This window comes from Stegastes partitus, unplaced genomic scaffold (assembly GCF_000690725.1).
Source record: "Stegastes partitus isolate 25-593 unplaced genomic scaffold, Stegastes_partitus-1.0.2 Scaffold346, whole genome shotgun sequence".
NCBI lineage: Eukaryota > Metazoa > Chordata > Actinopteri > Pomacentridae > Stegastes > Stegastes partitus.
The window spans coordinates 313,728-328,227 of record NW_007578077.1 but is presented as its reverse complement, the minus strand read 5'-3'; the positions used below and the strand labels follow the sequence as shown (position 1 = coordinate 328,227).

The 14,500-nt window shown below is 44.0% G+C and overlaps 1 protein-coding gene across 2 annotated transcripts in view; it reads left to right on the top strand.

Moving 5' to 3' along the window:
• The window catches only part of gas2l3 (growth arrest-specific 2 like 3), a 31,740-nt gene extending 19,110 nt beyond the window's left edge, over positions 1-12,630 (top strand). For both annotated transcript variants that reach the window (XM_008284114.1, XM_008284113.1), the window contains exons 3-9: positions 4,027-4,213; positions 5,197-5,315; positions 5,807-5,948; positions 7,320-7,383; positions 7,474-7,615; positions 9,268-9,372; positions 10,018-12,630. In XM_008284114.1, the coding sequence (XP_008282336.1) occupies positions 4,027-4,213; positions 5,197-5,315; positions 5,807-5,948; positions 7,320-7,383; positions 7,474-7,615; positions 9,268-9,372; positions 10,018-11,391 (2,133 nt within the window). In that variant the 3' untranslated portion in view covers positions 11,392-12,630. The remainder of the gene's footprint in view (positions 1-4,026; positions 4,214-5,196; positions 5,316-5,806; positions 5,949-7,319; positions 7,384-7,473; positions 7,616-9,267; positions 9,373-10,017) is intronic.
• The last annotated feature ends 1,870 nt before the right edge of the window (positions 12,631-14,500 follow it).

Genomic DNA, 14,500 nt, shown 5'->3' with positions numbered 1-14,500 from the left:
TCTGATTTGTCCTCAACTCATTTTCGTAGCATAGATTCAGTTAAATGAAGAGATTTCTTCCATGCAGTTGGACATTGTCGCAAAAATAATCGCAATTCAGTGCAACATTAAAGCTGCATCACACAGACAATCCTGAGCTGTATCTTCAGAGCATCAGCAGAAGAAGATCTCTGCATACTGGCCTCTCTGTTTCACTGCCCAGAAGGCTTCCTGCATGGAGGACGAGCTAACACGATAAATTCAAGTCCTCAACAAGACTCGGCCCTGTCGTAAGCACAATAACCCTTTCAGCACAACGTCCCCATTACTGCTCAATGACATGTGATGGACACAAAGATTAAAGGCTGTATCTTAAGCAGATGTCAACAAACTGGACGGGAAGAGAAAGGCGAGGGGAGGGAGGGGTTCATCCAGAAGTGACTTATGTAATGTCTGGACAAGTCGTCATGCTGCACATCTGCTGCTGGTTTCTCCATTTCCCCTCCTGTTGCGTGTAAACAACTAAACACTTGGAGAGAAAACAACACACGCAGCCTTTTTGTAAATATGAATCATGTTCGGGAAGTGGAAGCTTTTGTTTTGTCATTTTTGTGCCTCTTAAGTGGAAACGCTCAAACAGCCAAGAGTTAAATTCAGGATAATGCCATGTACAGTTTAGTAAATAACTCTCACTCATCACAGTTTGATTAACTTTTATGGTGGCGGTGAAAACAAAAACACTGATTCTTTTCCATTTCCTCTTTTTTTTATATCAAAGATTAAGTGACTCATCAGTGGAAAACACACTACAGAGCTGAAGAATGATTGGAAAGAGTGTGTGACAGTAGAGATGGATATGATGGGACGTTGGCGTCAACAGCAGGGATCAGCAGCTCGCTTCAGGCACTGAGCCCAAGACTTTGAACTACAGCTAGACACCCATTTAAGCAGTCAAGTGCAACAGTACTCTGTTGTTTTTTTCCTTGGATTTTAGGGAAAATAAATGTAACAGTGCCTTTTTAGTTAGCAATAAAATTCATGGAGGAAAAGAAATGTAATCCGACGGTTGGGTGTTGGGGGTAGAAATGATTCTGCATGACTTTAAAACAGAGTAAACCTCAGTGGTTCCCAAAGCCAAGTGGCTCCGTCGCAGAGCGCCGTGTTCGCTGTGATCTCCAGTAGAGCAGAGAAACGAAGTGCGGTGTGACGGCATCCCCGACGCGTCCTCTCTGCATGGATGGCTCACACAAATTCCTCTCATATTTGCTAAGCGCAAGGCTAAATGCTAACTAGGGTATGATAATGCTGCGGTGTGTCCTTGCAGAGAGCGAGCGGTGGAATAACTCCTAACCTATATTTATTAATCCGTGTCTTCCAGAAGACGACGTGTAGATTTGCCCAGTCATGTGGTGCTGTGTTTTCACTGACTTTGTGCTGACTGAGACATGCTCGGGCTTATCACACGGTGCCTCGCTGAACAGATAGTGTTTTCTTTGCTTGTCTGCATAACAAAAACCTGAGCCCTGAAGTAGGAAAGAGACACTTTTGACAGCAGTTAAGTATTGAAAACATCTAATTTTATGTTCTATGGCACAGTGCATGAATCTGTCAGTGCTGTATTAATTAAAACTGCATATTTGACTTTCTAAGACGAGGCAGGTCTCAGATGAAGGTTTAAAACAAATATATATTTAGTAAAATCAGCTTTTTTCTGTCTTGCTGAAAGTGATGTTTCATTAAGTTTGTTTCCATAGCAAGCAGCCGGTTCGTTTACTTTAATAAATAGACTGAAAACGTGGGGAACTGCTCAACTGGCTCCAAAATATTGAAAAAAAACATCTACAATTATCTTTTTAAAGAAGTTGTACAACAAGTTGCAGGTTTACAGGGGTTGATGGCTCAGTCTTCGCAAGACTTCTTGTCGAGCCTCGTTTCTTGTCTTTGTGCTTAAAACTAACAAGACAAACAGACATAAGAGTCGTATCTGCATGGATCCCCACCTACAGGTCAGCAGGCACATTAACTGAAAATGAATTTAAGGACAAACGCACACATATAAATTAGACATAAATCACAAGAACTAAAATGGCACGGCGCAAACAAAATGACAGCATCATCTCTGCAGCATTCACTAGTCTGTTAGCACAGTACCAGTCCTCAACATGACCCATTTTAGCCATAAAGTTGGAAACAAAAACAAAGTCCCTGTGGCACAGCCAAATCTAAAACAAAAGCCTCCTCCTTTCACTTTATTCACTGAAAAAGAAATCTGTCTGATATGATCATTAACATACCTCACTGGATATGACACATAGAAGGCGTTCTCCGTGTGCACTGTTTAACTCCTATAACATATTTTCTGCCTTATGAAACAGAAAAACAGATTCCAGACATGCAAATTGGATTCTTTACAGTTATACAAGCTCTTTAACTCATGAGACATGTTGCCTGTCATTGGCGTCCTCGGCTCGCTGTGTTCAGGTCTAGTTCTGCTTTTCCAGTAATGAAGGATAACCACAGCAGCTGAGATAAAAACTTGTTTGACCTAATGCTGATTTGGAAATCTTAAGTAAACGTGATCTGTTCCCAAAGAGGCAAAGTTGAACTGATTCAGGCACCGGTATACCCAGCCACTCCTCTGTTGGTGTATTATCTCAGAACTAGAGAGCAGGCTGAATGGATAAAGGTGCTTCCACGCCTTTTACAGTTCCAGCACCAATTATCTTGTAATAAAACCATTTAATGAAAGCGAACGGGGGTCAAATAAAAGCAGTTAAGTATCTAATGGTGTATGAACTTTCCTTGAACTTCACTTTTTAAACCAGTTGGCAGTGGAAATGATCTCATCAGAATTTAAATTCAAATCCTTCAGCCGTGTAAGCTGAGAACCTCATAGCTGCTATATGTTGCATGAGCAGCGATCTTATAAAAGGTGGAAGGTGAACGATTACTTTTTTTTGTAATATAAAGTATCGCTGTACGACGTTATCTCCACCAGACAGCTGCTTAACTCTACTCTCCAATCTACATCTTATTTGCCAACACCTACACAAGTATGTCTTGGGTGGAACTGTGTACTGAGTTCTGGATATGATTTGAGTGTTTTATCAGGAACCAGATATGTTTCTTACATCCCTAGGCAAACTGTAATGCCAAATAATTACTTTAATCTCCAATGTTTTGCTGGTCAAAGTCACATGTTTTTACAAAGCACATTTAAAAACAATAGTCGAACCAAAGTGCTGCACAGTTTAAAATGGTAACAGAGAAGACAAAAAGAACATAGGTGATAATAATAACACTTTTACTGCCACTCTTGCTTTTTAAAGTAACTAGAAGAGCACTCCGAGAGCATCGAGGCCAGTTTTAAACAAAGTGATCTAGATCTGCACCAGAGTTTAATTGGCCACCTTTCAATAAAGATTGATGATATTCGGATCGATAGATTTTTGTAATCCTGTTTGCAGATAAACAAACCACTGAGAACATGTCTCAGTGAGGAATAATCCCTTCAATCTCGAGGCGGAGTTGCAGGGACGAGATAGAAAGCAGATGTGCGTTCACATGAACTGAGCATGTGAACAACAGTCCACTTTATTATTGTTTTGCTGATGCCTGACTGTGATGCAATCCAAAACAGATTTGTGATTTAAACCACATTTAATATCCGTCTTTTGTCTAACTCGAGGCTAATATTTGTGTTTCCCAAAATGACAGCCTGGTTTTTTATAGTCAGATGTTTAAAACCATCACTAGAGACGGCAGCGCTCGCATCAGATTAGCAGACGTCTCAATAAGTGGACAGTCGCTCTAATCTGCTCTAACATCCTGCTGGGATTTCCGTTTATGTTTCTAATCCTTTGAAATGATGTAAATCGTATAAATGTTACTATCCTCTTAGTTCCTCGTATTTCTACCTTTCTTTCTGCCCAAAAAAACCCCGATCTTGACTCTAACTGCTCATGAGATGTAAGGATAGCTTTCTTTGTATATGAATGTAAATTTGACATTTAATCTCACTCTAATTTACTCTCTTCTTGCGTCCAGGTGTGGTTCGGTGAGAAGTTCGACGCCCCCTTGCTGAGCCCCAGGAGCCCTCGCAGCCCGTTAGCACAGCGGCACGGCCCCGGCCTTGCCGACGTCTTCCAGTACGACCAGTGGCTGGCGGTGCGACATGAAGCCACCCTGGTGCCCATGCAGGAGGACCTGGCCATCTGGCTCACCGGCATGCTGGGTAAGAAGCAGTGCGTGCCAGCTGAGATAGTTTTGTCTTACTTTGGGTGACCAATATTGCTTCGACACTTTAAATTAAATCTGAAAATTTTAACTACCCTTGTCCAAGTGTGTTACACAACAGTGTCCATGTGTCCAAACCTGTTAATATGTGCATCAACACTTGAGCGTTGCATGCCAACAGTTTGCCCCTCCAGGCGAGGAAAATACTGGATCACAATTGACACGGGCCTCGCCATGTAATTGGATTTGGATGCTGCTATTTCCAACCAGCGCTTAGTAAACCACAGAAACGGTAGTGGAACAAAATCCCTCATTTCATCAGTCTCTACCATTATACTGACATCTATTGTCCCGTAGCATACAATGGAGCAGTGAGGACATTGAAGCTGACTGGAAACTGACTCTATTGTTGACTGCTGAATCCGTTTCTTTAAGAAGCAGACATTTAGTTTTTCTCATGAGGAATGTGGGCAGGTACGAAACACTCAACATGAGTTATTGGCACAGTGACCGCGATGACCTGTATCTCATGTTTTTAGACTTTTTAAACTGTTAAAGCACTCCGATCATCAATCGCGAGGGGCCGGATGCTGCAGAAACAGGTGGCGTGCAGTGGATAGGGTTTCAAGCCTCGGGGGTCGATTGTTGTTGGGTGGGAAGTAAACTTTTGTGGAACAATCTTTGTCACTTAGTGTGATGTTATTGTGGATTTTGTTCCCTCTGTGGCCTTTGTGGCGCTCCCTAAGGCAGTGATTTATCATAAGAGGTCGTGGGAGCGCTGTAAGTCCTTGAAGAGCCTCCTGTTGAAGAGCTGATGTTTGTCAGTGTGCTGTCTTGCAAAAAAAGAAGCCTCAGACGGAAAAAAACAACTTTCTTCAGTAGTTTTAACCTTGAACATATCAAAATTAAGCAAGACAAACTTTCTTGAACGTGGCTCCTGCCTGTACACTGTATTCATTATGGTTTCATTTATTTTTGCAGGAGACGAGGTGAGAGCCGAGTTTTTCATGGAGGAGCTGAATAACGGCGTGAAGCTCTGCCAGCTTATCGGTGTGCTGCAGACCAAAATCGCCCAGAGCTGCCCCTCTGCGCTCGGCAAGGTGAGTCAGACGGCAGCGATGAAAATAGACTCGGACGATCATACGAAGGGCAGCGTTTCATGCTCACGTGTGCAAGAGAAATCTGCAGGTCACAGGATTGACACATCTCTGACTTTTGCTTTATATATTTGGTTAATTTTGTCAATGAAATGCTACAGACTTTTCTTTGTACTTAACCAGGCTGTGTTTATGCTACTGCCATGGCCTCCTGGATGTCTGGGTGTTAAGGTTCAATAGTTTGCTAATTATCCTGGTTCATGCTGCACACTCAGTCCATGTGGGCGACATTTAAGACACATAAGCTCTTTCCCCACTCGTGCATAGATCTCACTATCGATTGCATTGCAGGGAACCCTGTCTATACGCTCAACCTGAATAAATGTTCTGTAACATTTTCACCTATTTTACCTCAGTGCTAAGTTCCTCTCATTTGTCCACACACAGATTTAGCAGGATGATAACTGATTTTATTATCTGTTTTTTCTTGACAGCTCTTTCCCACAAGGAAGGTTGCATGCAAGCGGGACGCCTCTCCGGGTTCCTTCTTTGCTCGCGACAACACCGCCAACTTCCTGGCCTGGTGTCGACACATCGGCGTGGAGGAGACGTACCTGTTTGAGTCAGAGGGCCTCGGTAAACAGCTGCAATACACATCACTAAAGCTGTAGAGCAGATGCATCCTTTCATACCTTAACTGTTTATCCATCTAGATGCAACTGAGCTTCTTTTACTCAGTTCATGTACAGCAACTTGAAGTTTGAATCAGTTGTCTGAAAAAAAACTGAGTAGACACGACCTTAGAGTTTTGGAAACAATAACATTGTTTGCTTTTGGTTGAAGTGACCTGGCAGCGCTTTCCTCGTAACACATTTCCGAATCAGGACTGAGTTACTATCAGAATTCAAAGTGACCCATTAAATGGCTGTTGGTGCTGTGCCAAAGCTTTAGATAATTTATCACAATCCCTCTGAAATAAGCAGGTAGCCGTTCTCAGTACTGAAGGCAGAAGCTGCTACCAAACTGAAGGACTCTGCATTCAGCGTCTGTTTTATACAAGGAGGCAAGAATGAAGTTCTTTCAACTGGTAAATCGTTTATTCCAGATTGAAGTACAACTATGTGTCCAAATAACGTCCTTACACCTGCTTTACTGTCAGCCAAGTCATGCTTTTGGATTTAAAAGCTTTACAAATGGTATGATGAGTTTCCCTGCCTGTCCTTGGATGCTGTGTACCCATCAGGGGAAAAAAAACTCCCTTTTTTCCCTTGAAAGATTTTATTTCTTTAGCGAGCACTAGAGTCCAAGACAGTTTAATGCTGCACAGGACCCTGCCTTCTTTTAGCTGGGTTTTAAACATTTTTACTCAGATGTAGACCAGATTTGTACATACCACTGCCACCTAATCCAACTCTGTAGCCCATTAATGTTGGGCTTCATATTGAGGATGTTAATGGTATAAAACAGTAGATCTCATGTGTAAGCTTCTAATAAAATAAGATCTGCGGAGCCGACTCTGTTGTTTAAGCCTTACTTCTTAATGATTTAATAGGATCTGTTGAAGAGACCAATCACCCTGAGTACTCTCTATGGGGAATCACTTCACTGCAAGTAATTGCTCTCCAAAATACAGGATTGAGCCGATTTGTAAAGAAATCCATTCAACTGCTGTTTCAGCAAAGCTAGCAAAGCACGAACACATAGATTCTGTGCTTAAATATATGTTTTTTTGTTTATCCCCTTGAGTGTTTCTAAAGTTGTGCTCTCCGTCCCAAACCTCTGTCCTCTTCTGCATGAATCACCAACATCCCCTCAGGGAATAATTAACTTTATCTAACGTGCTCATAATGTCACGTTTTTAAGTTTAACACGTGAATTTGGTCACACGTCGTCCCTCCTGCTCTGTCTGCTGTGCTCTGTCTAAAGAGAGCAGAGGTGGCAGCAGCTGCTTCTTTGGATAATTTTAACCAACAGTCAGCCTGTTAATTGACGTGTCTTCTGCCTCAGTGCTGCACAAGGAGCCTCGCCAGGTTTGTCTCTGTCTGCTGGAGATCGGCCGCATCGTCTCCAAGTAAGTCTGTGAACACAGAGGGCACTTCACGCTGTTCATCATTCAGAGCCAGTTTAAGATTGGAATAACATTTCATTGCTATTGAAACAGGTACGGAGTGGAGCCTCCTGTGCTGGTGAAGCTGGAGAAGGAGATCGAGTTGGAGGAGACTCTGCTGCTGACAGAGGAGCCACCTCCAGCTGTCAAAACCTTCAGCGTGTGCTGCCAGCATGGCGGCCTCTACCAGCCCGGGGTGAGTTTAAACTGACAGGTTGAACATATGAACAGGAAACTAACACCACACAGGTTAAACTGACATAATATGACACTTTACACCTGGAGGCAAAAAGCGTTGCACGAGAATGGCCTTCCTCTCCTTGAACTTGCCACGAAAACACGTGTCGTCTAACCTTAAATTAGCTGATGGCGCTCGCTGCATCCATAAAGCCAAACACATGAGCAAAATGAGAACTTCTTCATCTATACAGTGGGTTTGCATGTGATCTCACATCAAAGATGGAAAGTGCAGACCGGGTATAGCTGATCACGTTAGCAGCACATAGGTAGTACATGTGCGACCCAGTTGAAGCGGAGCCAAGATGGCGTCAGGCGGCGGCTCTTGCCGCTTCACTGGCGCCCCACAGGGTGCATGACACATCACAGCTGACCATGTGACGCTCTGCCGGCGCCCTGTGACTCGCTGTCACACGTGACCTCCAGCGTGCAGATGCATGCCGTTGTGCACAAAGCGATGGGTTTTCAGTTTAAATGGTCCATATCATCAACTGACTGTAGTTCAACGAGTTTGTAAATCATCACTGATGGAGGTTCTTGTAGGCGGGTTTGTTCCTCCATCTGGTTCACTGGTTAACCACCACTGACACTGTCAGGGCTGATCGTTGCATTCAAAATAGACAGCTGAGCTAAAAATAGCTGCACTCATTGAAGTGGAAGTCATATCGGATAAAAGCATCCACAATCTAGCGTATGTATTCCCAAACATGTCTGCTCTTATACATTTAATGCTGTTGATAGTAAATATTGCAAGTGTCAGTTAATTCATCACCTCGTCATTGTGTCTCATCTTGGGAGGGAAACTGGAACGAGCCATGTCTGACTTCAGTTACACCCACTGAATCCACCGGGTGTAATTGCATTATTGCTCACGTATCCAGGAGCAAGAATTGGAGGTCCTTCAAGTTCCCATGCAAACAAATTCTGTGTTAAAGTGTTTTCATGATGTGACTTGCAGTACATGTCGCCTACATGGCAATATCTGGTCCAGCCATGACCACAAAGTAGTTTTGAAGATGTTTTTAAAAAGTGCTGACTTGTTCTCCAATGGGAAGTATACTACATTATAATTATAATAGAAATAAAACACAAGTCAAACATTAACAGGAGTTTGGCTGCTTTGAATATGATGTAGCAACTTACCAACCACAATCTGCTATAGGGTATACACTGATGATGGATGTGTACCTCATAGAACCCCACTTTAAATCATCCAAACTATCATTTTTTAAGCCTTGGTTTGGAAGAAAATGGCTGGCGTTCACATATTTGAAGAAATCGTGACTGTTTTCAATGTAGAGCTCATAGTTGGCATCACTGGCTACAAAAACGCTGCCAGAGCTGATGCAGAATGTTCCTGCTCAGATCTGTGGAGCTGACCAGTGGGAGCAGAATGGACTTTATGGAGGAGATGGTCTCCATAGCCTCTGGCTTTATAGGAAACATGTAACTATGAGGAATGAAGCAGCACTCAGCTAGCAACTCCATGGGATCTTTTAATTTAATTGCTTTGTTTTCCATTTGAGGTGACACTGAAATATCTTCTGTAAATGTCAGGCAGAATACTGGACTCTGTTCTAACTGTCCTCTGTTATTTCATCCTGTGTGCAGGAGCACGGCATGGACGACCCGCCCTGCAACTGCTCCAACAGAGTTTCTATTGAGTACCTGTCTGAGGGACGCTACAGACTGGGAGATAAGACCATCTTTATTCGGGTGAGTACAGTCACACTCTGCAGAGAGGCAGGCAGGGTTGGCGAAGTACAAAAAGCAGCAGCGCTCACTGTCTTTTACTTTTACTGTCTTGACCCTGTAGAAACTAGAAGCTGCTCATTACAGTATACACAACTGTAAACACCGCGTTTATGTGCTAATAAAGATGCATCGTAGGACACACACTGGCACACAGGCTGAGTGTGTGTCCTGGCAGTTGCATTAGTCCTAACTGCATCACTGGTGGCTGCGATTGGACACATGTAAGCTCATTATGTGGGAGTGGTGGATTGCGTGTGTGGATTACATCATAATTACATCATAATTACGGTGCCAAGATTTAGGACAGACGGCCTCATCTGTATCTCTGCAGCTATTTTTAGAATTTAATGGGATCTGTCACTGTTGATGTATAAATTGGCAAAGTGAAGATGAGTGATGGAGGAGGGCGGAAGTATTACCTTGTTCTGTAAGACATTAAAACCACATTATACATGTGTTGTGTTTTTGTGAATGTCTCTAAAGATGTTTTACGTTTCTCAAAACTACCTTTAATGCCTTCACCAGCATTTTTAGGCCGTTTTTTAAAGTGTAATTCCGTTGAAACTTAGTGTATTTGAATTTAAAATCATCGTTCGCTCTTCACAGATGCTCCACGGTAAACATGTGATGGTGCGAGTTGGCGGCGGCTGGGACACTCTGCGTGGTTTCCTGATGAAATACGACCCGCTGCGAGTGCTGCAGTTCACCACTCTGGAGCAGAAGATTCTGGCCTTTCAGAAAGGCCCCCCAGGTCTGGGTGGTCACCACAGCAATGCAGCTCCGCCTCCTCCTCCTGACATGGACCCCCTCGCCGCCGTCAACAATCTCATCTCCTCCTCCTCATCCTCTTCCTCCTCCTCCACCTCGTCAACTTCCTCTTCTTCAGCCTGTAAGCAAATGTCCGTGACCACCGTGGCTCAGACGTGTCGGTCCTACAACGCCTCCCCGGCCTGCACGCCCACGCTGCCCAGGAAAGGTTCCATCTCTGGGCCGAAGAAGAACTTTCAGATGACGCCTTCCTCCTCCCCCAGGAAGCCCACCCAGCTCCCCCTGCCCATCACCACCAAAGGCTCCTCGTCTCTGCCCACCACACCAGTGGGAGGCTCCAGACAGACTCCCAGCCCCGGGTGTCAGGGTGTCCCACGTCGAGCTGTGACGCCAGCAGCAGCTCCATCAGCCGCCCCTGTAGATCCAAACCCCGCCTCCAAACTCAAGCTCCGACCGTCACCACATGGCGTCGCCTCCCAGCCGAGGAGCCCCGTCTGCCCCGAGCCCTCATCCAAATGCCCCAAACCCTCCAGCCCCTGCACCTCCCCTACCTCCTCCTCCGTGCCTCGCCCCGTCACCGCACCAACGCGGGCGCCAACCCCTAAAGATGCTCGACCCCCAACGGGCGCCAGCCAGCGCTCTCGCCTCGCACAGCGCCGCCCTGGCTCCCCAGCCTCGCGCCTCCGTCTAGAGGCAGCCAGGCGAGTGAGGACGGCCACAAGAGCTGCAGCGACGCCAACGCCCAGAGCAGCAGCGACAACTGCTCCGCAGACCCGGACCACCACCCCCAGCTCAAGGACCGCCTCCCCAGCACTCGCAAAACCTGCCTGCTCCCTGCCAAAGGGCAAAGAGGCCACAGCCAAAACGAAGGGGCCGGCCCCAAGCAAGGTAGCCGCTGTCCCTTCACGAGGTACTGCTCTTGTCCCCGGGCGGGTCCCAGGGGCAAACATAGGCCCGTCTGCCGCCAGCAAAGCCAATCAGAAAACACCGGCCACAGCACAGAGGGTGGGGCGAAAACAAGCCACCACAGCTAACCCCGTAAAGTCGACTCTAAAGCCTGAAGTAGCTCCAGGTCTGGCCCCACTGAAAACCAGCCCCAACGTCAGAGCCGTTAAAACCGAGCCCAGCGTCACCAAGAAGATCCCGCAGCCCAAGGGCAAGAGTGAGGACCCTTACTTTGAAATGAACAGCAGGCGGAGGCAGAGGACGTAACGGAGCACGCCCAGAAGGCTTCACCAAAACCAGCCGGCTGGTGACTCAGCTTCTACCACAAACCAGCACTTGTTGGAGCTCAGACTGATCCTCATGAACAAGCTCGTCATTTTTGACCATGTTTTCTTTTTTTTTTTTCTTTTTTTTTGTCTACAATTATATTTTTGTTGATTTTTGTATGTTATTTAATAGTCTTTTATTTTCTATGTTTTAATCCAAAAGGGTCAAAGATGTTTGTTTCGTCTTTGTGGTGATCCAGTGGCCTCTGTGGAGGCGTCATATCCATGTACCCCATTAACACTACGACTTGCACAATGTTTACATTTTCTCCTGTGTTACATGTACAGCCGTTACAAATGATTTGTGCTAACTGAGTTTTAAACAACAAAGAATAGAAGTTTTGTCGAAAAAAAAAAAATCATGTTCAAATACTAACCTCAGCTTTATTTTTTTAACTCCACACTAGGACACAGTCATGACTTAGTAAATACACTGAGGTTACAGGATGCAGGTCTGTTTTTATTCACGGAGGAAACCAAGGAAAAGCAGCTTCTATCCTGTTTTCTCCAGCAGGTTACCAAAGGTGTGAAGTGGAACGTGGTTTCTGATTTACTTTTTTTCCCCCCAGTGAGAACAAACTTTCCACTGGAGGACAGTCAGATCCGTCTGATTTGTTGTTTTTTTTTTGTATAAACGATATCTAGGTGGGAGGCGGTGTCACTGCGAACACGCCTCCCTGTCGTGTGCCTTCATCAGAAAGCTTATTTCTGAGCGGCATTAGAATGTATTAGCTGATGGAGGGGTGGGGGTGGCGGGTTAAATGGTTTTTACGGTTAAAAATTGCACAGTGTGTACGAGCACTCATGACTTTAGAGAAAAGCCAGAATCTCAGATGAACTACTGATCAAACGCCTCTTCTTCTAACACAACACTCGAGGCCCTGCAGCGGCCCACATCATTTTAGAGCAGAATCTACTTGGTATAGACTCATTTTATATGGTTTCTAAGTTTTTGTGCGTATTAAAAATCTAGTTTTCTATGTGGTGGTGTTTGTGTACGTGTGTGTGTGCGTGAGATGATATCGTATATTATCAGTGAGGCTTTTTTCTTGTTTGGCACTTTACAGAAACCTCTGTGTTGGTCACAATTTGAATGTTGATTCTGTCGATTGTGTCTCCTGTTCCAGCTACCTTTTTTGTCATTTTGATTAATAAATGGACAAGTGTTTTAAAAAAAGAATCATCCCGGCTCTGCTGTATTTAATGGAGCATGTTACGGCTGCATGTTGTTGCTCTTAAGCCTTAAAACTCTTACGTCTGAATACCAAACTAAGTCCTTGGCCACATGCAGAGAAGACGGAGGAAAACTTGTTCTCATCATCAACGACAACTGCAGGTGAACTACTAATAAGTCTAACTACTGATTACTGTCTTGCATAAAAAGTTGACTAGATTTTGGTTTCAAATTTCTTTTTTAAAGGATAATGAACATCAGCGGAGGAAAGCTCAAAAACAAATGTTCCTACAAGTTTATTAAAATATTAAAATGAAGCTGCTGCTCCTGTTGCAGGCTGATAAACTGGAGAAGAGATACATGTTTCCTCGCAGGGCTTCATTAAAAAATAAAAAACAGGGAACTATACAGTTTAGTGTCCTCTAGTGGTGGAAAGTAACTAAGTACATTTACTCAAGTATTATACTTAAGCATAACTTTCTATTTTCTGCTACTTCATGCTTGCACACTCCTCACAGTTCAAAGAGAAATATTGTACTTTCTACTCCACTACATTTATTAGACAGCTTTACTTCCAAGATGAAGATTTTAAACAACGAATAACAGAACAAGCTTTTAAATAACGACTCATAGTTTAAGAGTAAACCTGTGATATTAAACCTTTTGAGGACTTTTACAAGAACCAGTGTGAGTCACATTTCTGATGCGTGAGTTGTTAACAGGCTTTTTCCTCTAAACTTATTCATTTCAGGGTTCAAAGGATGCAATATTTCAGCAAAACATTACAGAAAAAACTGAATCAGAACTTTGTTTCCATCTTCTTTCCTCTCATTTATCATGTGATGAGCCCTCAGGCCTGGACATAAACTAGTGGCATGCTGCTGACACGCTGATGCTTCAGATCTAGTGGTACATCAGTCAAAGGGACCGAACCAGGACTTTTACTTCAATATTTAAACTACTTTACTTGGTACTTTTACTCGCAAATGATTTTTCAAGCAGAACTTTGACTTGTCATAGGGTTCCTTTGCATTACTGTATTTATACTTTCACTTTAAAAAGGATCTGAATGCTTGTTTCACTGCTGCTGTTTTCCTCAAATAACATCATCCAACCTTTCAAGATGGTGCCCACCACATGAAATGATTAAGGGAGCTTTTGAAGCAAGTATGTCTTTTAAAAAACATCAAAAAAGTCCATCACATGGCTGCCTCCAGACTGAGGTCTCATCAGTAGCACTGACTGAAGAAGCCAGTGTGTGTGCACTGGACTGTAATGAACAGAAACTTGAGTTGAACCTTCTCAGTGAGTCTCAGAGGTCAGCTGATGTGCTGTGCTGCCCTCTAGTGCTTCTAATGCCAGCTGTGATGACTCCATGAATGTTGTTACTATCACAGGTTTACAGTCATAACTACACTCTCCAGATTCTCTTGACGGTCTTCGAAGAAGACAATACTTACGAGAGGCTTCTGTTTGTATACAGCACACTGTTAAAGGTTATAGTGGTGGTTTCAACCAGCTCCATGTGACAGGAGGCGTTTGGGCCCTGAGGTCACAGATCTATAGCAGCTTCCTCTGAATTCCCCTCTGAGCTCGTTAGACGGCCTCATTTGACGAGAGCTTTTAGTTTTTTGTGGCACTGTTAGTTATGGTAGAAAATAAGATAAAAAGTTATGTAAATACATTTAAATAACAGAAGTACATGTCATTAAATGAACCTCTTTCTGCAGCGCCTGCAGTTTGTTTACTTACATTTGTCATAGAATTATTCTGTCATTGTTCTTATTAGCAATATATAAGTACCCACCCATCCACTATCTATACACCTTAATCCTCACTGGGGTCATGGGGGGCTGGAGTCTATCCCAGCTGACTC